The following is an 18,283-nucleotide window of genomic DNA, read 5'->3' as shown; positions in this document are numbered from 1 at the left end:
CTGAAAAGGTATCATTGAGTGTTTTTGGACAGGTGAGATCTCCTAGCATCTGTGGAAATGGTCAGAAATGAACCACCGGTGTTTCTGATGCAAGTAAATTAACAACAATGAAAAAAAAAATGGGCTGTTGTATATGCAACCAGATGCTCCAGCAGAAAAATATTTTGTGCAGACATTCTTGTTGTGCTTGTTTTGCTTGTCTAGGCTAGCCTTTTTATTACTCTGTGGACTCCTTCCCTGCTCCCTTGTGCACTTGTCCAACTATTTGGCATATGTTTGCAGAACATCTGTGTCCAAACATTTGTTGAAAGATGTAGAGCTATCTCGCTCCTTCTCTCAGTGGAGTGTGTCTGATAACCTGGTCGAGCTGTCGTTTGCCACGGGATTCCCATTTTGAAAAAAAACTTTTCCCTTTGGATAATGTACCTTGAGGAGCTTTGCTAATTGGGGGAAACCATTGTGTTTGTGCACATCCTGAGTATTACTTATCACTTCTGACGCTAAAGTATCTGCTTATGTAGAGCGATTTCATGATCGTGTTCAGGAGCTGTCAACTTGAGACGTTTCTAGAAAACAATTAATTGAGGCAATGTCAAAATGAACTACTACACTTGTCAAAAATGATTACCTTTTCTCTTCCCATCCTCTTTTCTTTTTCTACCTCCTTGATGCTTCCTGTTCAATTGTTCCCTCTCTCAAGTGTTTCGCATGTGAGTAAGTGAGCTCAATGCTCTCCACTGGGATCAGATGCTACTTGTGGGGAGTGGTTCTTTCTCTCCTCTACAGACTATAAAACATAGTTCATTTTTCCTCAGCAATAAGATATTTGACCCAACTCTCTCGCCCTGTGATTTTCTAAATATTTTTTCAACTAGAGATTTAGATACTTGCATTCTGGAGATTCCAAACTGCCGTGTGCATATTTACCCACTACAGTCTTTGCATTCCTCACTTCCTTTTACTAGGCTGCCTCTGACCTATAAACTAAATATACAGGAGTCAGTGCCACAAAAGCTCCAAGACCCCGTTACTAAGAACCTCACTACTCTCGTGCAAGTTATAAATGGCTGGTAATGGTTTTGAGGTTGGGTCCATCTGGAGATAGGCATGTTATTGTTTGCATTGCTGCCATGTATACAACTTCCTGTGACACCAAGGGAGACCAGCATAGCAACAAAACTGATTTTACAGCAACTATGCAGGTGAAATCATCTCCTGTTGTTCCTTCCACCTTATGCAAGTGGAGTAGATACAGCATTAAGGGAACTGGTTGATATTGAAGGTTCACTTCCATGGAATGTTTTCATACAAATCTGCCTTATTTAATACATGTTTTTGTCTCTTTACTTTTTGTTTGGAGGTAGGAGCCTCGGGTGAACCTAGCTTTTCTCTTCCCCTAGTTGCCATGAGAATGTGGTGAAGGGTCTTTTTCTTGAACCATGCATCTTGTTTTTACTGAGTGGCTTGCTGGGCCACTTCAGAGGCTAGATGGAAGTCATACCACATTGTTGTGGCTGTCACATGGTCGGACCAGATAAAGATAACAGGGTTTCCTTCCTGAAGGGCATTTGATTTAAGTAGCTAGGTTTCTACAGTAATCCAACAGCTTTGTGGACACTTCTTTACACCTTTATTGGTTTTAGCATGAACTCAAATTCTCAGACTACCATGGTGGGATTTTGATTACGTTCTCTGGTTTAGTAGCTCTGGCCTCTGGATTAGTAGAATAGTAAAGTGATCAATATTCTACCAACCCCCAAATAAGAAATACATGCAGGCTGAGGTCTCGAGGCTCATTTGGCTAGTCTCAGTTGCAAGAGCAGGAAGGTTAAAGTTGGACTGTATATGTTGATAGTTGAAAAATATTAGTTTTTTTCTTGAGCTTGTAGCTCCACATGCATGCACTGCCATTTTATTCTCGAGAACCAAACTGATTCTCCATAACATCAATTTAAAATCTGTAGTTTACATAAATGTAGTCAAATTTTAAAAAACATATTTAAGGATAGAGTAATGGGAAAAGAGTTTACTGTAATATTACTCTGCATTTCTTTAGAAAGTATTCCTATCCTTCTTTTGGTTTTCCAGAGTAAGATCTATTTTGATAAAGTAAAGCAGCTATACCTTTACATTCAAAATCTATATGTTGTTGATCTCAGCACTGTTGTAAAAATGTAAATTCATTTAATGCAGCTCTGTGTCGAACCTAAACACGCATTATGGGCAGGATTTTACAGCTTTGTTCATCCCAAAACCGTAAAATCCCCCCCCCCCCCCAAAGGCCAATGGACCTTTCCATTGTCCGTCCCTCGCCCACTCCGATTCTCATGACGGGTGGGGTGGTAAAATTCCGGCCAATATGTCTCCCATGTTTTCAAAGTCATCAGTATTGTAGCACTGAATACTGAGTGGTATTAAGTACTGACAACATGCAAGGGAATTTCCTGAAAACTATAACCGTGAAGGCTGGCACTATTTGGTTTAGGCTGTAGAACAAAGAAATTGATGTTCCAGGTCTAAGGTCCTCGGGGTAGCAACATTTTTTTTATTTGCTGGGATGAGTGTTGCTGGCAAGGCCAACATTTATTACCTGCCTCTAATAGGCCTTGAGACGGTGGTGGTATTGAGCCATCACCTTGGACTGCTACAGTCCATAAGTATACCCACAGTGCTTTTTGCAAGGAATTTCTAGGAATGTGACCCAGCAACAATGAAGTAAATGGTGATTATAGTTCCAGGTCAGGAAGTTGAGACTTGCATGGGGGTAACTTACAAGTGATGGTATCCCCCAAGTGTCTGCTACCCACCGTTCTTCCACGTGGTTGGTGTTGTAGGATTGGAATGCTTACACCCAGCTGTTCAACTGTTTGGTGTTCAATTAAATGCATCTTGTTGACTACAGACTGTGTGCTGTCAGTCAAGACTGTGTGCAGTTCCAAAAACCGAAACCAAGCCAAAGCATGGTGGTGCTCCCAGCTGTTTGCTGCCCTTGTCTTTCTAGGTTGTAGTGGGCTTGAAAGGTGCTGCCAAAGGATCCTTGATGAATTGCTACTGTGCATCTTGTAAAAGGCACACAGCGATCCCACTGTTCATCGGTGGTGGAGGAAGTGAATGCTTAAGGTGGTGGATGTGGTGTGGATCAAGTGGGCTTCTTCAGCCTGGATGGTGTCAGGCTTGTTGGGTGTGGTTGGAGCAAGTGGAGAGTATTCCATCACACTCCTTGTGCCTTGTAGATGTTGGACAGGCTTTGGGGAAACGGGAAGTGAGTTAGTCTGTGCAAGTAGATGCAGATTTTATCAATATCGGAGGAAGGAATGCATAATAAACTGACAAGGTAGAGTAGGCTCCAGAGATCATGAGTCCGGTGGAAGAAAAACAGGAGGTTTCCACCAGTGTGCAGGTTATCCCACCAGTAAAGTTCCAATGAAAGACCTCCACTTTGTCCCTCTACATATCATCGCCACCCTCTTGGCACCCATTAGGAAATGCCGAAACATTCATCCCATATGTGATCATCTACTGCCAGAGAGACAATGAGGTGTTTCTAATGTCTGAAGTTAAAGTAAATATGTAAGGCCTGAGCTGTGAAATGCCCAATGGAAAGATGGGCACTGTTCATTTCATTACATTGGAACTGTGTAGGAGGCTACAGACAGAGATCGGTCAGATAGGTTAGGTAGTTCTCATGTGTCAGTGCAGTCTCGATGGGCCAAAGGGCCTCTTCTGTATGATTCTGTGACTCATTTTGTTACAAGTTTGGAAAATCTTACTTCCCCTTCAGTTCTGGTAAAGCAACACCTAAGTTTTGCCCTGCCCAGAAGTTTAAAAATAGCTCTTGATGCAATAATTGGCAATCACATAGTCAGAAATAGAATGTCACATCAGGTATTCCTATAGCTTTTCCCGAGAGATTCAGCAATGCAAAGGTTGATTTGATGACAGCTTACATAAGATAATAGACTGTTAACAAAACAAATGGTTTATTGGATGGTTGTAGAAAGTTTGATTGGCATTGTGCAATGATTGCTAAATATGACAAAATAAGACTGCTGTTTTTTTTAATTAAACAATGAGGATGCACCTTTTTATACAAAGACTTTATTGACTAGTTGGTTGTTTATAGCCTACACTATTCAATCCATTCATCTATAGGTACAGTATGGATCATTTGAGGTGTGGGAACATCGGAATTATGAAACAAAAATAAAGACGTGAAGTCCTTATGGTTCATATGCGACCGTCCTGGTAATCGCATGATACAACAGTGACTGGTTTGTTGACTAATCATGGCAATCGATCTTCTTTAATTATTCTGCAGCATACCCAGAGAAGAGTTGAGCAACACCCATCCATGGTGGAGGGCCTTGGGAACCATAAACCACTGTCATTTATCCCCCTCCAATAGACAACGTTTATCATGTTACCTTTTCAAGTTACTCATTTGCATCCCAAAACATTAATTCCTGTAAGAACTGTCTGGCACAGCGGTTGCACTGCTGCCTCACAGCGCCAGAGACCCAAGTTCGATTCCTGGCTTGGGTCACTGTCTGTGCAGAGTCGGCACGTTTCTCCGTGTCTGCGTAGGTTTCCTCCGGTTTCCTCCCACAGTCCAATAGATGTGCTGGTTAGGTGCATTGATAACATCTCCCTCAGTGTACCCGAACAGGTGCCAGAGTGTGGCGACTCGGGGATTTTCACAGTAACTTCATTGCAGAGTTAATGTAAGCCTACTTGTGACACAAATAAACTTAAAGAAACAAAAACCTTTGGAAAGTGCTATGCTGGCTGTCGCAGATACTATTGCATTCTTTTTTCCTAACTGAGGAAAAGAGATTGCATTTATAGTGTGCTCAGTGACTCCCTAAAAGCTTCACCGGCAATTAGTGAGTTCCTACATTGTGTTTTAGACAAATGCAGCAGCTAATTTGTGCACAGAAACATCACAAACAGGAATTAAAACTAGAAATCTGATTTATTGATTTAGAATTGATTGGGTAAGCCAATCACCTGGAAGTACTCAATTGACAAGACTTGGCCCCTAACTTGGCAGATTGGCATATTTTGAAGGGAATACTATGGACAAGATAATTGTGAAATTAGGCCACTTGTAATGGCCTTAATCAGGAAGGTTGGTGGCCTGGGGAAGATGCTCTTCCAAAGAGTTGGTGCAGACTTGAATGGGCCAAATGACGACCTCCTGCACTGTAGGGATTCTTTGGAACTCGAGAAGGAATCGAGGTTGGATCATGGTCGTCACAGGCCAGCATCTTGCTGTCAATGCTTCTAGAAATTGTAATGAAAAATGAGAAGTTGCTTCTTGGATTAATAACTAAAGGAACACCACAGGGTTTTGCTCAGTGCTGTGGTGTTTGTCATGTATATTAAATTCTACTGGCTCTGAGAGGACAGATCACCCAGTGTCCGAGTGGTTGCATTGCAAAGGATCTGGTTGAGTTGAATAAATGTGAAGCCTGGAGATGTAAGTAATTGTGATATTATGCAGATGGAAAATGAATGTGCCCACAATGAAGAGAGGAGTTTACTAGCTCATTAACTTTCATTTTCTGTCAAAAGCATTTTTTATATTAGATTCATCCAATTGTTGGTTCCATAAGACCTGCTGCTTGTTGGATGAATTTGAGATGTCAATACCAGAGAAAAGCTGGTGATTAGGAATCCATTCTTACTAAAACTATATGATATTTAACACATTGGCTGGAACAGTATTGTCTAACATACTCATGACATGAGAGAAAATAGTGACAGACATGGTGAATTGATGCTGTTCGTTTTTAGAGTCATATTGTGTTAAAGTTGCAGCTGTGGTATGAGCATTATTCATTGGACCTATTATTGTCCATCCCTAATTAAGCAAGGTAAAGTCAACCATGTTGCTGTTCAACAGGAGCCAAGTATCAGTCAGTCCATGACTCTGTTTATCAGATTATAGTTCTGTTGTTGCATTTCTTGTGACCTGGATGCTGAAGGGCAAATTAATGAAACAAGAAAAGTCCAGCTCTGAAGTCATATGGACTTGAAACGTTAACTCTTTTCCCTCTCCACAGACGCTGCCAGACCTGTTGAGTTTTTCCAGCATTTTCTGCTTTTGTTTGAGATTCTAGCATCCACAGTATTGCTTTTATTAAGGAAAGTAGTCTGCCGCTTATTATCTCCCTTGTTCCTGTTCTCTGGGTGCCACAATGGAATGATACATTCACATCTGCCAGACTACTCTCTACAGCACTGTGAAAAGCAGAGCCAGTCTGTGGAAAAACAGTGGGCTCATTGCTCTCAATTTTCGTGACACAGGGAATGCTAACTGAAGAACTTGCTGTTGTTTAGCTGGTGGTTGGCATTTTTAGCAAAGCAGTTGAGGTACATGTACGATGAAAAACAATGCTTCGTTATCAGTGAGCATTGAAATGTGCAGCAAACTGGGATGGTGCAGCCACATCTAAATGTGTTCAATCTTCAACCTAATAAATGTGTTGAAATGAGCATTTGAATGGAATTAGGATGCTTGGCATGAAGCAAGTATGAAGTGTGTGCAGAAGTCAATACATAGAGACTTGTGTATTCCTTTCAATCCTTAAGTGTCCTCGTACATAATTTCTGGTGAAATAGGAGTGTTTATTCTTGAGGAAAAATTTTAATAAACTGGAGTGCACTGTCACAAACCCAACCGTTCAGTTAACAGATTGTCACCACCATTTTAAGATTGTTAACATCGGGCTTGATTTGCAGAACAGTTGGATTACCAAATCCTATTGAAGTTCTTCCCCTGGCTCTGGTAGTGAGTATATCGTCTTTGAGGGCTGGTTTAAAATTTCAAATCTCTTTTCAAAATGTATACATTTTTTTTAACACTGCATGTATTTTGTATCATGTGATGAATGTGGTGACCTGATTGCTTCCCAAATTTGTGGCATTAGATTCCTGTGGGGCTACATCGGGCTAGATGGAAAAATTTCTATCCAAAAAGCAACTTTGCTTACGGGAATTGGATTGAGCAGGAATTCCGGTCTATCTCAATATCTGTACTGAGATTTCCAATTGTATGTACATTGGAATGGTACAAATGATTTTTTGAAAAGAGCTGAGACGGGGCAGAGATGGCCAGTGTTATGGAGATGGAAGCAGGCAATCATGCTAATGAAGCAGATTTAGAGTCAGAGGCCTGTCTTGTGGTCAAAAATCGGCACCGTAGTGGCAAAAGGTCTGGTTCAGCCTCCAGGTATTGGATTGATTGGCTAGGGAGCAGAGTTTGTGATGAGTCGCTCCTGTTTTACATTGAGATATCACTAATGTGAACACTAAGTTAGCCATCTGACAGGTTTCCATTTCCACATCTGAAAATACTTCCAAGTGTCAAGATACTGGCCCCAGAAACTCTCCCCTATTGCTCCATTTAAGTGTAATATTCTTATCACTGAAACCCATGCACCAAGAGACAGGAACGTGCATGGGTGATATTAAATGTTTCTTTACAAAAATCACTTCAGTTTATTCGACAACACGTTGTTTTTTAAATTTATTTCCGAGAAATAGTATTTTAATAGAGGACAATTCTGCTTCCAGCTGCCATGTTCATGGAACACTGGAAAAGATGCCAAATGAGGCTCATATACAAATGGGATCTTACCGGATTTGAAGAGGATGAGGTTAGCCTTCAAAAAATGTTTTCTTAAGTCCTTCAATTTGTATTAAACTATCTTTTGTCACTATTTTTTGCAGTTTAATAATACTTGTTTCTTCTTCTGTTGCTGACTGCCTGAAGGAACGATTAAAGGTTGGAATTTTAAAAACTAAATACTGCATATCTTTTACAAGCTTGCCTAATTATGCTGCTTTATACTTGTTGCTGGGGGGCGGCGGGGGGAGGGGGAGGTATGTAATCCAATGCTTTTTTAAGCTTTAGTGCTTTTGCTGCTCTTCCTATGTTTTCCATTGTAGGAAGATACGATGCTCTTTGTAATTTTAAATGGATTCTTTACCTTCAAGGGTGAGGGCCTTTCCTGTGGGCCACTCAATTATTTAAGTTGGGTAACCTGTCTGCCATTTGGACCTCTGGACTACAATAATGACTAAACCCCAGTGCAGCAATATAATAATTAGTAACTGGGAGTCTGGCCATGCTAATCGCTGCTTGTTTATGGTTTCCATTTTTCATGATTTTGTAACAATGACCAAAGTATTAGCCCAAAGACACACAGCTATCCAATAGAAAGTATAGTGCTGAAATGGCTGGAAATGTCTTTGGTGAGGCAGTAACTGGCTAAGGTGACGGGGCTTTCATTTAACCATTCTTACTTTGTATCCCCTCTTGCCAAAATGTGTGATTTCAAGAAGAAACTAGATGTAGATTTTGGGGCTAGAGAGATCAAGGGATTTTGAGGGGGGGGGCGGGGCGAAGGTGGGATCAGGATTGAATTTGATCAGCTGTGATCAAAATGAATGGCGGAGCAGACCCACTCCTTCTAATTTCTATGTCCATGTTGCCTTGGCGATCTGTTCCTTTCCTGTCCAGTTGGTGATTTGAGCACTCTTAGCATCAGAAATGAAAATATTTGAATAGGCCTTTCTGCTAGTGCAAACTTTCACACAGCCGTAGCAAGATTGAGGATTGGGCCCGCTTACTGCTTTTGGTGTCCAGTTTGTGACTTTTCTTTCTTATTTTGTCTCTGTACATTATCTTGTATGTGCCTTTGGATCGTCCATGTTGGTGTAATCAGTGTCGTACCTTAGGTTGCTTTTCAGCTTACAAGAGTTTTAAAAAGGCCATAAAAGCTCCTGTCCTTTATCAGTCATGGTCGTATTGAATGGTGGGGCAGGTTTGAAGGGCTTGTTAGCCTATTCCTTCTATCTCTCTTTGTTCTTGGTTCTTATGTGTTTCATAAGTAATGTTTCCAGGCAGTAGAATGGAAGTTATTGTTTCAAATGTCAACAAACCAAAGGTAATAGGTGAAAATATTTAGAACAATGGACACTGTATAGATTATGGGTGACAACTGGTAAATGGCTTTCTATTCAATATTTTTGTAAACTAGAAGTCATCCCTTGCTTCTAGACCATATCTGAGCGTTGCCAAAGGCAATTCTAAATTGGTGAGATTCAACAAAAACATTTTTTTTGGCTGGTTCATTCCAGTATAGTTTGAACTTGTCCAATAATTGAGATGGCTCTTGCACCAGGTCCAGAAAAATTGGTCAGGATTTGTTCGAGTAATGATTTAATGGCAGGGGGAGATTGGAGAGATAGGGAAATAGCCATACTTTTAGTAATGTTGTTGTACAGCTTTCAATTCAATTTGTATGTTAAGCGTTTTGTTTCCCTTTCTCTTTGTAAATGCACAGGATCATCCACGGCCTGAATATGAAGCCAAGGTTCTGAGTAAAGTTCTGAAGAAAGAACTTCAAAAGAAGGAAGAGGTATGAACAAACTTGCAATCCAAACACACCTTGCGTTTTATCCTTTAGAATTGGTAAAATGTTTTTACAAAAGTCTGCTTGAAAAATATCAGCGTTTTTGTGTTCACTATTTTCATTTATGTAATTATTTTTCAAGACAAATTGATGCTACTGTAGTTATGTATTGATAAGTGTGCTTTTTTTATTAAACACCTTGATAGTCAGACACTGGTCAACCTAGTCCATTGTAACATTGTCCTGCCACATCTGAGATCAGGATTTGAATCCAGTCTGTTGAATTGAACACCAGCTCCTTGGCTGCATCCATATACAATATGGCAGGTTCAACCCAACATGAGACCGCCTATTACTGCAGATCTTTTGGAGAGGTGCCTCACTGATGGCTACTTGAATAAAGGGGAAAATCTATTCTTGTTGCACTTGGGAGATACTTTTCTTGGTCTGGGGATAATGCCACATTGTCAGAAGAAAATGGATGGTACCTCACTGTTCATCTGACATATTCTCCATAAGGCCTGAATGGGTTTGATAGGGATGCTGGGCTTAAGAATGGATTTTAGCATTTCCCCATCTTGAGTCCAAGGGAAAAGCTTCTCTACCTCCATTTATATTCAACAATTTAAGTAGCTTGGCATTGGATCCCTTTTGTTAGCCTGTGGTAATGTGTGTTACTGAATTTAACACTGTCTATGTGGTCCTTTTCTTTGCCCTGACCTCAGAGGTTATCGGAAGGAGTGGAGGAACATCCAAACAAATGGAAAAACAGAGTTTGGTCTGCTATGGCCGGGGTGAAATTGGTACTAGTTGAAAATAAAGCTTCTTATTTTTGTTTTCCCAAGTTTGTTCAGAAAGACATGGGGCCAAGGTCATTTATTTGAAAAGAAGAATGAAAGTGCCATTCATTGCAGTGAAATATATTGATTAATGTCAGCTGCTATTCCAATCACATTCCACTATATAATTTCATTGAACAACTCTTACTGTCAATAGAGTGAAGAAATGAAAATAGTTTGCCTCATTAGGATTATTGGTTATGCTTCCTATTAGGATTACAACTTAAACGGTTTTGGTTTGACTTATCTCCCCCAACTGTTGGCTCACCACCGTGAAAGCTTCATTTGTCACAATGCTTTGTTAAATTAGATTAAATGTTTGCTCCATAAACGAGTGAGTGAAGCGTTTGTACCCAAAATTTATCTAAAATTTGAAGGAGCGTGATTGCGTTCAAAAAGTGCCAGTCTTTCTCAACAAGCTACTTGTTTTTATTTTTTCTGAACTGTTTCACTTCATTAAATGTATCTGATAGTTGGTAATACAGTGCATTCAGAATGGCTGTGCATGCAAATAATTGTGTAGACCACCTTTCTTAATTCAGTTATGTTCCTGGTCACCTTCGTTTGGTTGCCACTGCGCATGTAATTCGTGATCTTTGTGCACAATGTGACATGATTTGTGATGCTTGACTAGTTGTAGCCTAACATGTTGTAGCAGTAATCGCTCAGGGACTTCAATGTGCTAAGCTTCTAGTTTTGAAGTTTGTCCTTATTTAATATCACATGTTGGTCATATCAAATAGTTTGAATTTGCACATACCTGGTAAGGACTCACAAACTAATCACGTGATTGCCAAGTTTGAGTGGAAAGCGTAATGACAAAGGAGTCCCATGATTTAAATAGGAGGTGACGGCAGCAATTTATTAGCAAAAATGGAGTGCGTGACTTGCTAAGTGGGTACCCCTATTCATCTAATTCACTACTGTGACTTGACATTTATACTTCAGGTTTAACCCTCATCGGGTTAACCAGCCTATGCTTGGGGAAAAAATACAGGAAAGCGTCTTGATATCTCTTCAATAGTTAATAATTGACGAAGTGAGTGTGTAATTAAATTAACTTGAATAAAATATAATTAAATGTGAGGTGATGCATTTTGGTAGGGAGAATCAGGCAGCTTGAATAATAAGAATCTAAGTGAGGGAGAGGGTGTAAGGGTACAGATATACAAATCAAAGTAGTGGTACAGATTAATGAGGCCATTAAAAATTAAAGACAAATGTAACATTGGAATTCATTCTTGCTTTTCAATTCTACGCCTTCAAAAAAGTCATGTTAAACTTGTATGGAATTTTGGCTAGACTATCCTTGGAGAACCGTTAAAACCTCTAGTCTCCATATTATAAAAAGATATTGAGGCACTGGACTGGTCAAGGAGCAGAAAATTTACAAGGATGATTCCAGAACTGAGATAATGGGTGGAACTTTCCCATCCCGCCCACCACAGGAATCATAGCGGATGGGACATGGGCCATGCAAAGGTCCGTTGACTCAGACAGGATTTTCTGGCCTTGGGGTGAGCGTGGCTGGTCAATCCTGCCCACAAAGTATCAGGAAAGGTTGAACGGGCTGTGGCTATTTTCTCCAGAAAAGGTGAACCTGAGTTATCGAATAGAAGTCTTTAAGATGCAGTTAAAGTGGAGGGGGAAAAGATATTGGGCAAAATCTTCGGCTCTTCATGCCGACGGGAACTTCTGGTTCTGCCAACGGTGTGTCCCCTCCGGCGCAGGTGGCATGGGATGGAATTAATGAGAAATCCCATTGATAGCGGCGGGACCAGAAGATCCTGTCACCAAGAAACACGCCGCAGGGAGGCCAGAGAATCTCTCCCATTATGTTCCCACTTGTTGGGAAGGCCAAAGCTAGACACGACAAATACAAGGTGGTCACTAATAAATCCAACAGGGAATTCAGGAGAAATGTCTTTATCCAAAAAGTGGTGAGATTATTGTGGTGTATTGCTTTAAGGATTAGTATGAGGCGAACAGCAAAACGCATTTAAAGGGAAGCTGGGTAAGCAGCTGAGGGGGAAAGGAATGGTATGTTCTGATGGGATTAAATGACAGGATTATTAGGATGGTGGGATGTCCTTCATGGCCATCTGAGAAGTTGGTGACAAATGCATCCCCACCAATATTGGCTGCAACTTAAAGCTCCAACAAGCATTCACTGTCTGGAGATGGGACTCTCACCCCTCGAAGAAATCTAACCTCAAGCAGTCTCCAAGCCCCATTGTTCAGAACCAGTTAAGTATGGGGGCTTGGGGAGAGAAAGGGGAGGGGTGAGTCCCAGGAGAGGGTGAAGGTATTGGAGAGGTCACTGAGGGGAGGGAGCACCTGCAGGGGGCAGCCTTGAATGCGGCGGGAGCCCAATGATGAAAGGAGACAGTTGATGGAGGTACCCCTTCTCGCCTGAGCAGGGTCACTTTTCGGGCTTCCTCCTGAACTTTTCCTGTTGGCCTCAAAATTGAGGCTGGGTGGGAAATGGCCCTTAAGTGGTCATTAATTGGTCATCAAGGGCATCAACTGGCACTGGAGTGAGCAGTCAGGCCTGGGGTTCACCCATTTCACCATACAATTTCAGGAGCCTGGTGAGAAGGCCATCAAAAAACATAGTACATGGTGAGCCGTCTGTAAACACACTGGGGGAATATAAAACTCAACACAGTAAGAGAAGGGTTTTGTAGAGCATGACACTAGCATATATCCGTTGCCCTGTATCTCTCCCGTAGGTTGGATGTGACATCTCCTACAGTACTTTGCCAAGTTGGTTGAATGAGATGCAGAACTCGTGGGTAATTCAAATGCACAAAGTTGAAAGCATTTGAATTGGGAATGGAAGGGAAACAATGGCCAACGGGCAATTGCTTGTTGCATCTCTGGCTGTTGGGATCAGGTCTATGCCCTCCCTGTTGAATGGCATGAAATGTAGTTATGGTCTAAATTATTTCATTCCTCGCTGAAGGAAAGTGGCACAGCAGCTGGCATCAGGACAATTTGAGGATGGAAAACTTTGGGTAGAATCTTGTGCCTCCCGCATGGTGAGTTTGGGGTGAGGAGTTAATCAGGTGGTGAGTGTGAACACTGCCACCTTCCCACCTCCACCCTGATTTAAATCCAAGCCAAAAAAAACCCATGGAAGGCGCTCAGTGCCTGTTCCAAGGGACCCAGCATTGGTCAGCTGAAAGCCACCATCCCCCACCCCCCGGGCCCCTCGTTCTAAAGCCTCAGGTGGGCGTAGCACCGGCATCCCAGTGGCATTACTGAGTATAAAAGAATGGTCAGCCTCCGAGTGGCCAGAAGCTCTTGGCGGGTGGAATTTTTGCCCCTAGGTCCTTGATCCTGGTGGAAGGCCAGGCTGGCACAAGATGCAGTGAGACTTCCTCTAGCCAATGATTGAGACCCCCGTTCCCTCCAAAAGATTCCACCCTTTGCATGCAGAGGGCATTCAGTTTTAAATGAAAATGGCTTTATGAATGAAACATTCTTGGTCACTAGCTTATTTCAAAGCAATAAAACTTCAAACTGTGGAGTACAAGGCTTTATCACTCCAAAACAAAGAAGCAATAATGAGTAACCAATCTAGCAGATTTAATAGAGGTATTTGTTCCCCAGTTTCATTCCCAAGTCGCATTTCACTGTCTTGTCTTTAATATCTGTGAATTTGAATGCTATCTGAGTTAACAAGAAAAGGTTAGGAGTAGCCTAGCTATGGGGAGCATCAAAACAGACAGCTGATCCTGACTATTTTACTTCCGTATTGATGGCATAAAGCTGTTTACGGTATCTACTTCATCTTCCCTCACTTCCTCCAACCTCCCAGTTGAACCGTAAATGCTTGACCATGTGTTTCCATATTTTCCAGTTATTAGCAAAAACTTTCAACTTCCCCTCTTTTTCTAAATTAATTTCATGTGTGAATTTAAAAGGAATGTTCCAGAATAAAGCTTTGCAACACAACTTCAGAATCTAAGTTGTGGGAAGAAACCAATGAATCACGTTAATGGGACTCCACCGTCTAAATTTTTGATTCTTGCATTTTTAGAATAGATAGGTACTTGGTGGCTGGCAGAGGCCCAATGGGCCGAAGGGCCGCCTCCTGTGCTGTAAAACGCTATGATTCTATGACGGGCCTTAGGAGAAGTGTAAAACGTTTAGTTTAATTGTCCATTTTGTTTTGATATTCCTCTAACACTAAAAATGAACTGTAAAGAGCTAATGAGCTTGTCCCAAGTTGGGACAAATCCTCTGGACTGAGGTAGCAACATGAAGGTATAAGAGTTTGCCAGCAGTGATTCAGCCGGAAACAGTGGTTGGAAAAAGAGATGGAATGACATGTTTGGCACAGTCCAGAGGTGATGATCCACAACTGGAGGAAGATGACATTCACCTGGAGGTAAATGCGGTCCATGCAAGGTTGGATCCTGACAATCACTTTGAATGCTCAAAAGCAGTGGGGTGGGGGTGTAGAGAGAGAATGCGCTGGGTATCATCAGTGTTCAGATAGAAGTTAATCCACATCTGTGGAATGATTTTTTCTAAGTAGTTACTGGTGGAAAGGGACGAATTCCTCATGGAGACTCGGGAAGAAAATGTAGGAGCAGGTAGAGAAGCCATTGCTGGAGATTCTCTGTCTATTATTAGATAGGTAAGGATGCATCCTGTATTAGTGATTTGGCTCCAGATACTTTCTTGTCCATCATGCAAGAATACTTGCCCCACATAAAAACTCAAAAGTAACTTTCTATAACTGTTCTACGAAAAGTGTTGCACAGTGGATAAGCCGCAAGTTATACTGCAGATTGTGGGTTGCTCTGTCCAGCAATGGAGGACGCCTGACCGAATACTCTGCATATACAGAGACCCTTCAGTGATGACAAATTCTTTCCCACATTACAAATGGCCCAGTATATATTTTTTGTTTTTAAGCTCACCTTCACGATGACTGGCGTGTCAACTTGTGCTTCAGTGTGTTTCTAGCATCCGATCACCAATCTGATTCTTGGTTTGATGTTCATCCAAAACCAGTTTGTTTCACTATGAAGAGTGATATCACGACATGGTCATTTTATAAGGTGGCGCAAACAAGCTAAAGCATAGATCACGGTGAAATGAAGTTACTGAATAGAAGGGTATGTAGGGTGGAGGTTAAAGGAAGCAGGGTAGGAGAAGACTCCTCTGGAGAACAAATACCAGTTGGCCTGTTGACTGGCTTCAGTGCTGAAAGCTCCATAATCTGTTTCACCCTTCACTTCTCCACTCTTGACTTTTTAAAATTTGTTTTCAGTATTACAGTCAAGAGGCCGTTTTATAGAGACACGGGAATGTGTGGTTGCCATGCAAGTTCCATGAATGGAAGAGTAGATCATTTAAATTGAGCATTGATTTTAGTTCTGGTGCACAGTTCCCAAGGGGCATGTCATTTGTATCTAATACTCTATAACTAATGTCCAGGTGAAATCTGACGGACTTCATAATTCAGATAAGGACTTATTTTGAGCAGAAGCGTCTAGCACATCTTCGAGTTGAAAGATAGCCTTGAAGGATTAACTGTTTCTTTGCTGGTTCTGCTTATATTTAGACTGAAAAGGAGAAGCTGACTTGGAGGGATCGTACCCCAGCCTACATAACGAATATTGTTGCAGTTCTATTTATGGTATGAAAATGAGCAAATATTTCACAAGTCTTGGTATTCTGTATTACAGAAGAAGTTATGGTTTATTATGGGACCTTGTAACATTATGCGTATTCAAAGTGCCATTGCACATGAGTCGTGTTTTTTAAATTCATTTTGTATTCATCAGTGGGACATGTGCTTCGCTGGCCGTCCAGCATTGATTGCCCATCCCTAGTCACCCTTGAACTGAGTAGCTTGCTAGGCCATTTCAGAGGTCAGTTGAGTGTCACCTACATTTTGCTATGTCTCGGGAGTCTCATGTAGGCCAGACCAGGTAAGGATGGGCAGATTTCCTTCCCTAAAGGACATTAGTGAACCAGATGGGTTTTTCCGACAATCGACAATGGTTTCATGGTCATCAGTAAATTCTTAATTTCAGATTTTTTTTATTGAATTCAAATTCCACCATCTGCTGAGGTGGGATTTGAACCTGGGTCCCCAAAACATTAGATGGGTTTCTGAATGAATAGTCTAGCGATAATACTGCTAGGCCATCGCCTCCCCTATTAAAGTTATTAAAATGATATGATAGAGGCTGTTTGGCTATTGTGCTAGTGCTGGCTTGTTGACAGAGCGATCAGATCAATCCCACTCCGTTCTATCTCCATGTTCCTGCGATTTGTTTTTTAAAATTTTATTTCCTCTTTCACTTGTTAGCGAATCCCCTTTTTGAAAGTTGCTGTTGCATCTGCCCCCACCACTCTTCCACTCACTGCACAACAAATAGAGTTCTCCTAATCTTTGTTCCGCATTTTGCCAATTATCTGAAATCTGTCCTTCAGTTACTGACCCTTTACTGGAAATGCCTTTTGTTCCTATCTACGCCATCAAAACTCCCTCATTAGAAGCGTATGATTTAGAATGCTGCAATATGCAGCTACAGCAGAAGAGTACAAAACTTTTAATCTTATGATATTTCAATGCTTCAGCCAGACACTATTTGAACTGATGTATGTTTCCGCCCACCGTGATATTTAGAGCTGGTTCCTTCGACCATGATATTTGGTCTGTCCACCATGCCATAAAAGAAAAACTATCTGAGCATTGATGCAGAGGAGAACAACAAAACTGGTCCCCAAGTACAATAGAGACAAGCAATGAGGAAGGGTGAGAGAACCTTGACCATTTGGAAACAATTGGACAGACCTCATTGCGATGGACATATATTGTGCATATAGATAGTATTCATGGTCTTTGCTGGTAAGTAAGGCTGTAGTATGGAACCATAGAAAATTGGTAAGAACAAAATTAAAAACCAATATTACAATAAATTTGAGTAATAAATGTTTGAAAGAATTTGCTAAGCAGGATAGCTGAGCCAAAAAGATTATGCAATTGAATACTGTAAAAACAAAAAAGTATTTCTGAAATTGTATTCACTAAATAGTCTTTTCTGGTCTTTGTTCTTTGTGTTTGTGTTAATACAAATTGTAAGATGCAATTCAAACAAATGTAAAGATCAAACCCACGATGGGGTGCAGTGCCTTATCTTTCAGCTTGGATCTTGTTTGTCTCTCTTGTGGGGACCATGAATTGGATTCAATTGGAATTTGGTATTTGGAGCAAACAAAGAATGGATTTGGGTTTGCCCGGTCCACTCTGAGCATTGACTTTAACTTTTAAGAATGGAGTAAAAAATGTTAATATATAAAATAAAACAAAATGTAAAGGGGCAAAGCTGATAGCCCTTGCAACAATTGAGCGCACTGTGGTCAGTAATCTGTTACTGCAGCTGCCAAAAGAGCACTCTCCCCAGTAACGAGAACATGAATCTTAGACTTGGAACAGTACAGCACAGAACAGGCCCTTCGGCCCACGATGTTGTGCCGAGCTTTCACTGCAATCCCCTGTTGAATCCACTAAAGTCACACACTTTATGACTTGAATGTCATTTCCACGTACTTACCTGAGCATGATCCATCACCGAGAGCATTTTCTTTCACATCCACACCCGCCTCCTCCCATTTGATTACAGAAAACACATCATGTTTTGTTCTGCAATCCCCTGGCTGGACTTGTCCGATGCTTCCCTGTTTTCTCCCACTTCATAAGCAAGTCACCCAGTTCTCTGCGTTTGGAATCCTCACCAGCCACATCCCCATTACCCCTGTCTGGCTCTGCTGGTTTTCAAAACCTGCGGATCAACCTTCAGATTTTCATTTTTACCTTGATTACCAGACAACCTCTTCCCATCCGTCTTCTGTGATCTGTTCCGACACAAGGTTTCTATCTGCTGTAGAATACTTAGTGAAATGTTCTCTGAAGTGTTAGCTGCTAATTTTGCCTACTTCAAAAATTAGATGCAAAGTGCTCGTGTGTTTGATACAATTTCAAAATAAGGTGTT

The 18,283-nt window shown here is 41.2% G+C and overlaps 1 protein-coding gene across 1 annotated transcript in view; it reads left to right on the top strand.

Moving 5' to 3' along the window:
* The window catches only part of ano1a (anoctamin 1, calcium activated chloride channel a), a 236,639-nt gene that overhangs the window by 163,707 nt on the left and 54,649 nt on the right, over positions 1-18,283 (top strand). The window contains exons 13-17 of the mRNA XM_078220984.1: positions 7,579-7,661; positions 7,778-7,789; positions 9,354-9,428; positions 10,148-10,225; positions 15,843-15,917. Coding sequence (XP_078077110.1) covers positions 7,579-7,661; positions 7,778-7,789; positions 9,354-9,428; positions 10,148-10,225; positions 15,843-15,917 — 323 coding nt within the window. The remainder of the gene's footprint in view (positions 1-7,578; positions 7,662-7,777; positions 7,790-9,353; positions 9,429-10,147; positions 10,226-15,842; positions 15,918-18,283) is intronic.

This window comes from Mustelus asterias, chromosome 9, assembly GCF_964213995.1.
Source record: "Mustelus asterias chromosome 9, sMusAst1.hap1.1, whole genome shotgun sequence".
Taxonomy (NCBI): Eukaryota; Metazoa; Chordata; class Chondrichthyes; order Carcharhiniformes; family Triakidae; genus Mustelus; species Mustelus asterias.
This window is presented reverse-complemented; position numbering and strand designations above follow the sequence as displayed.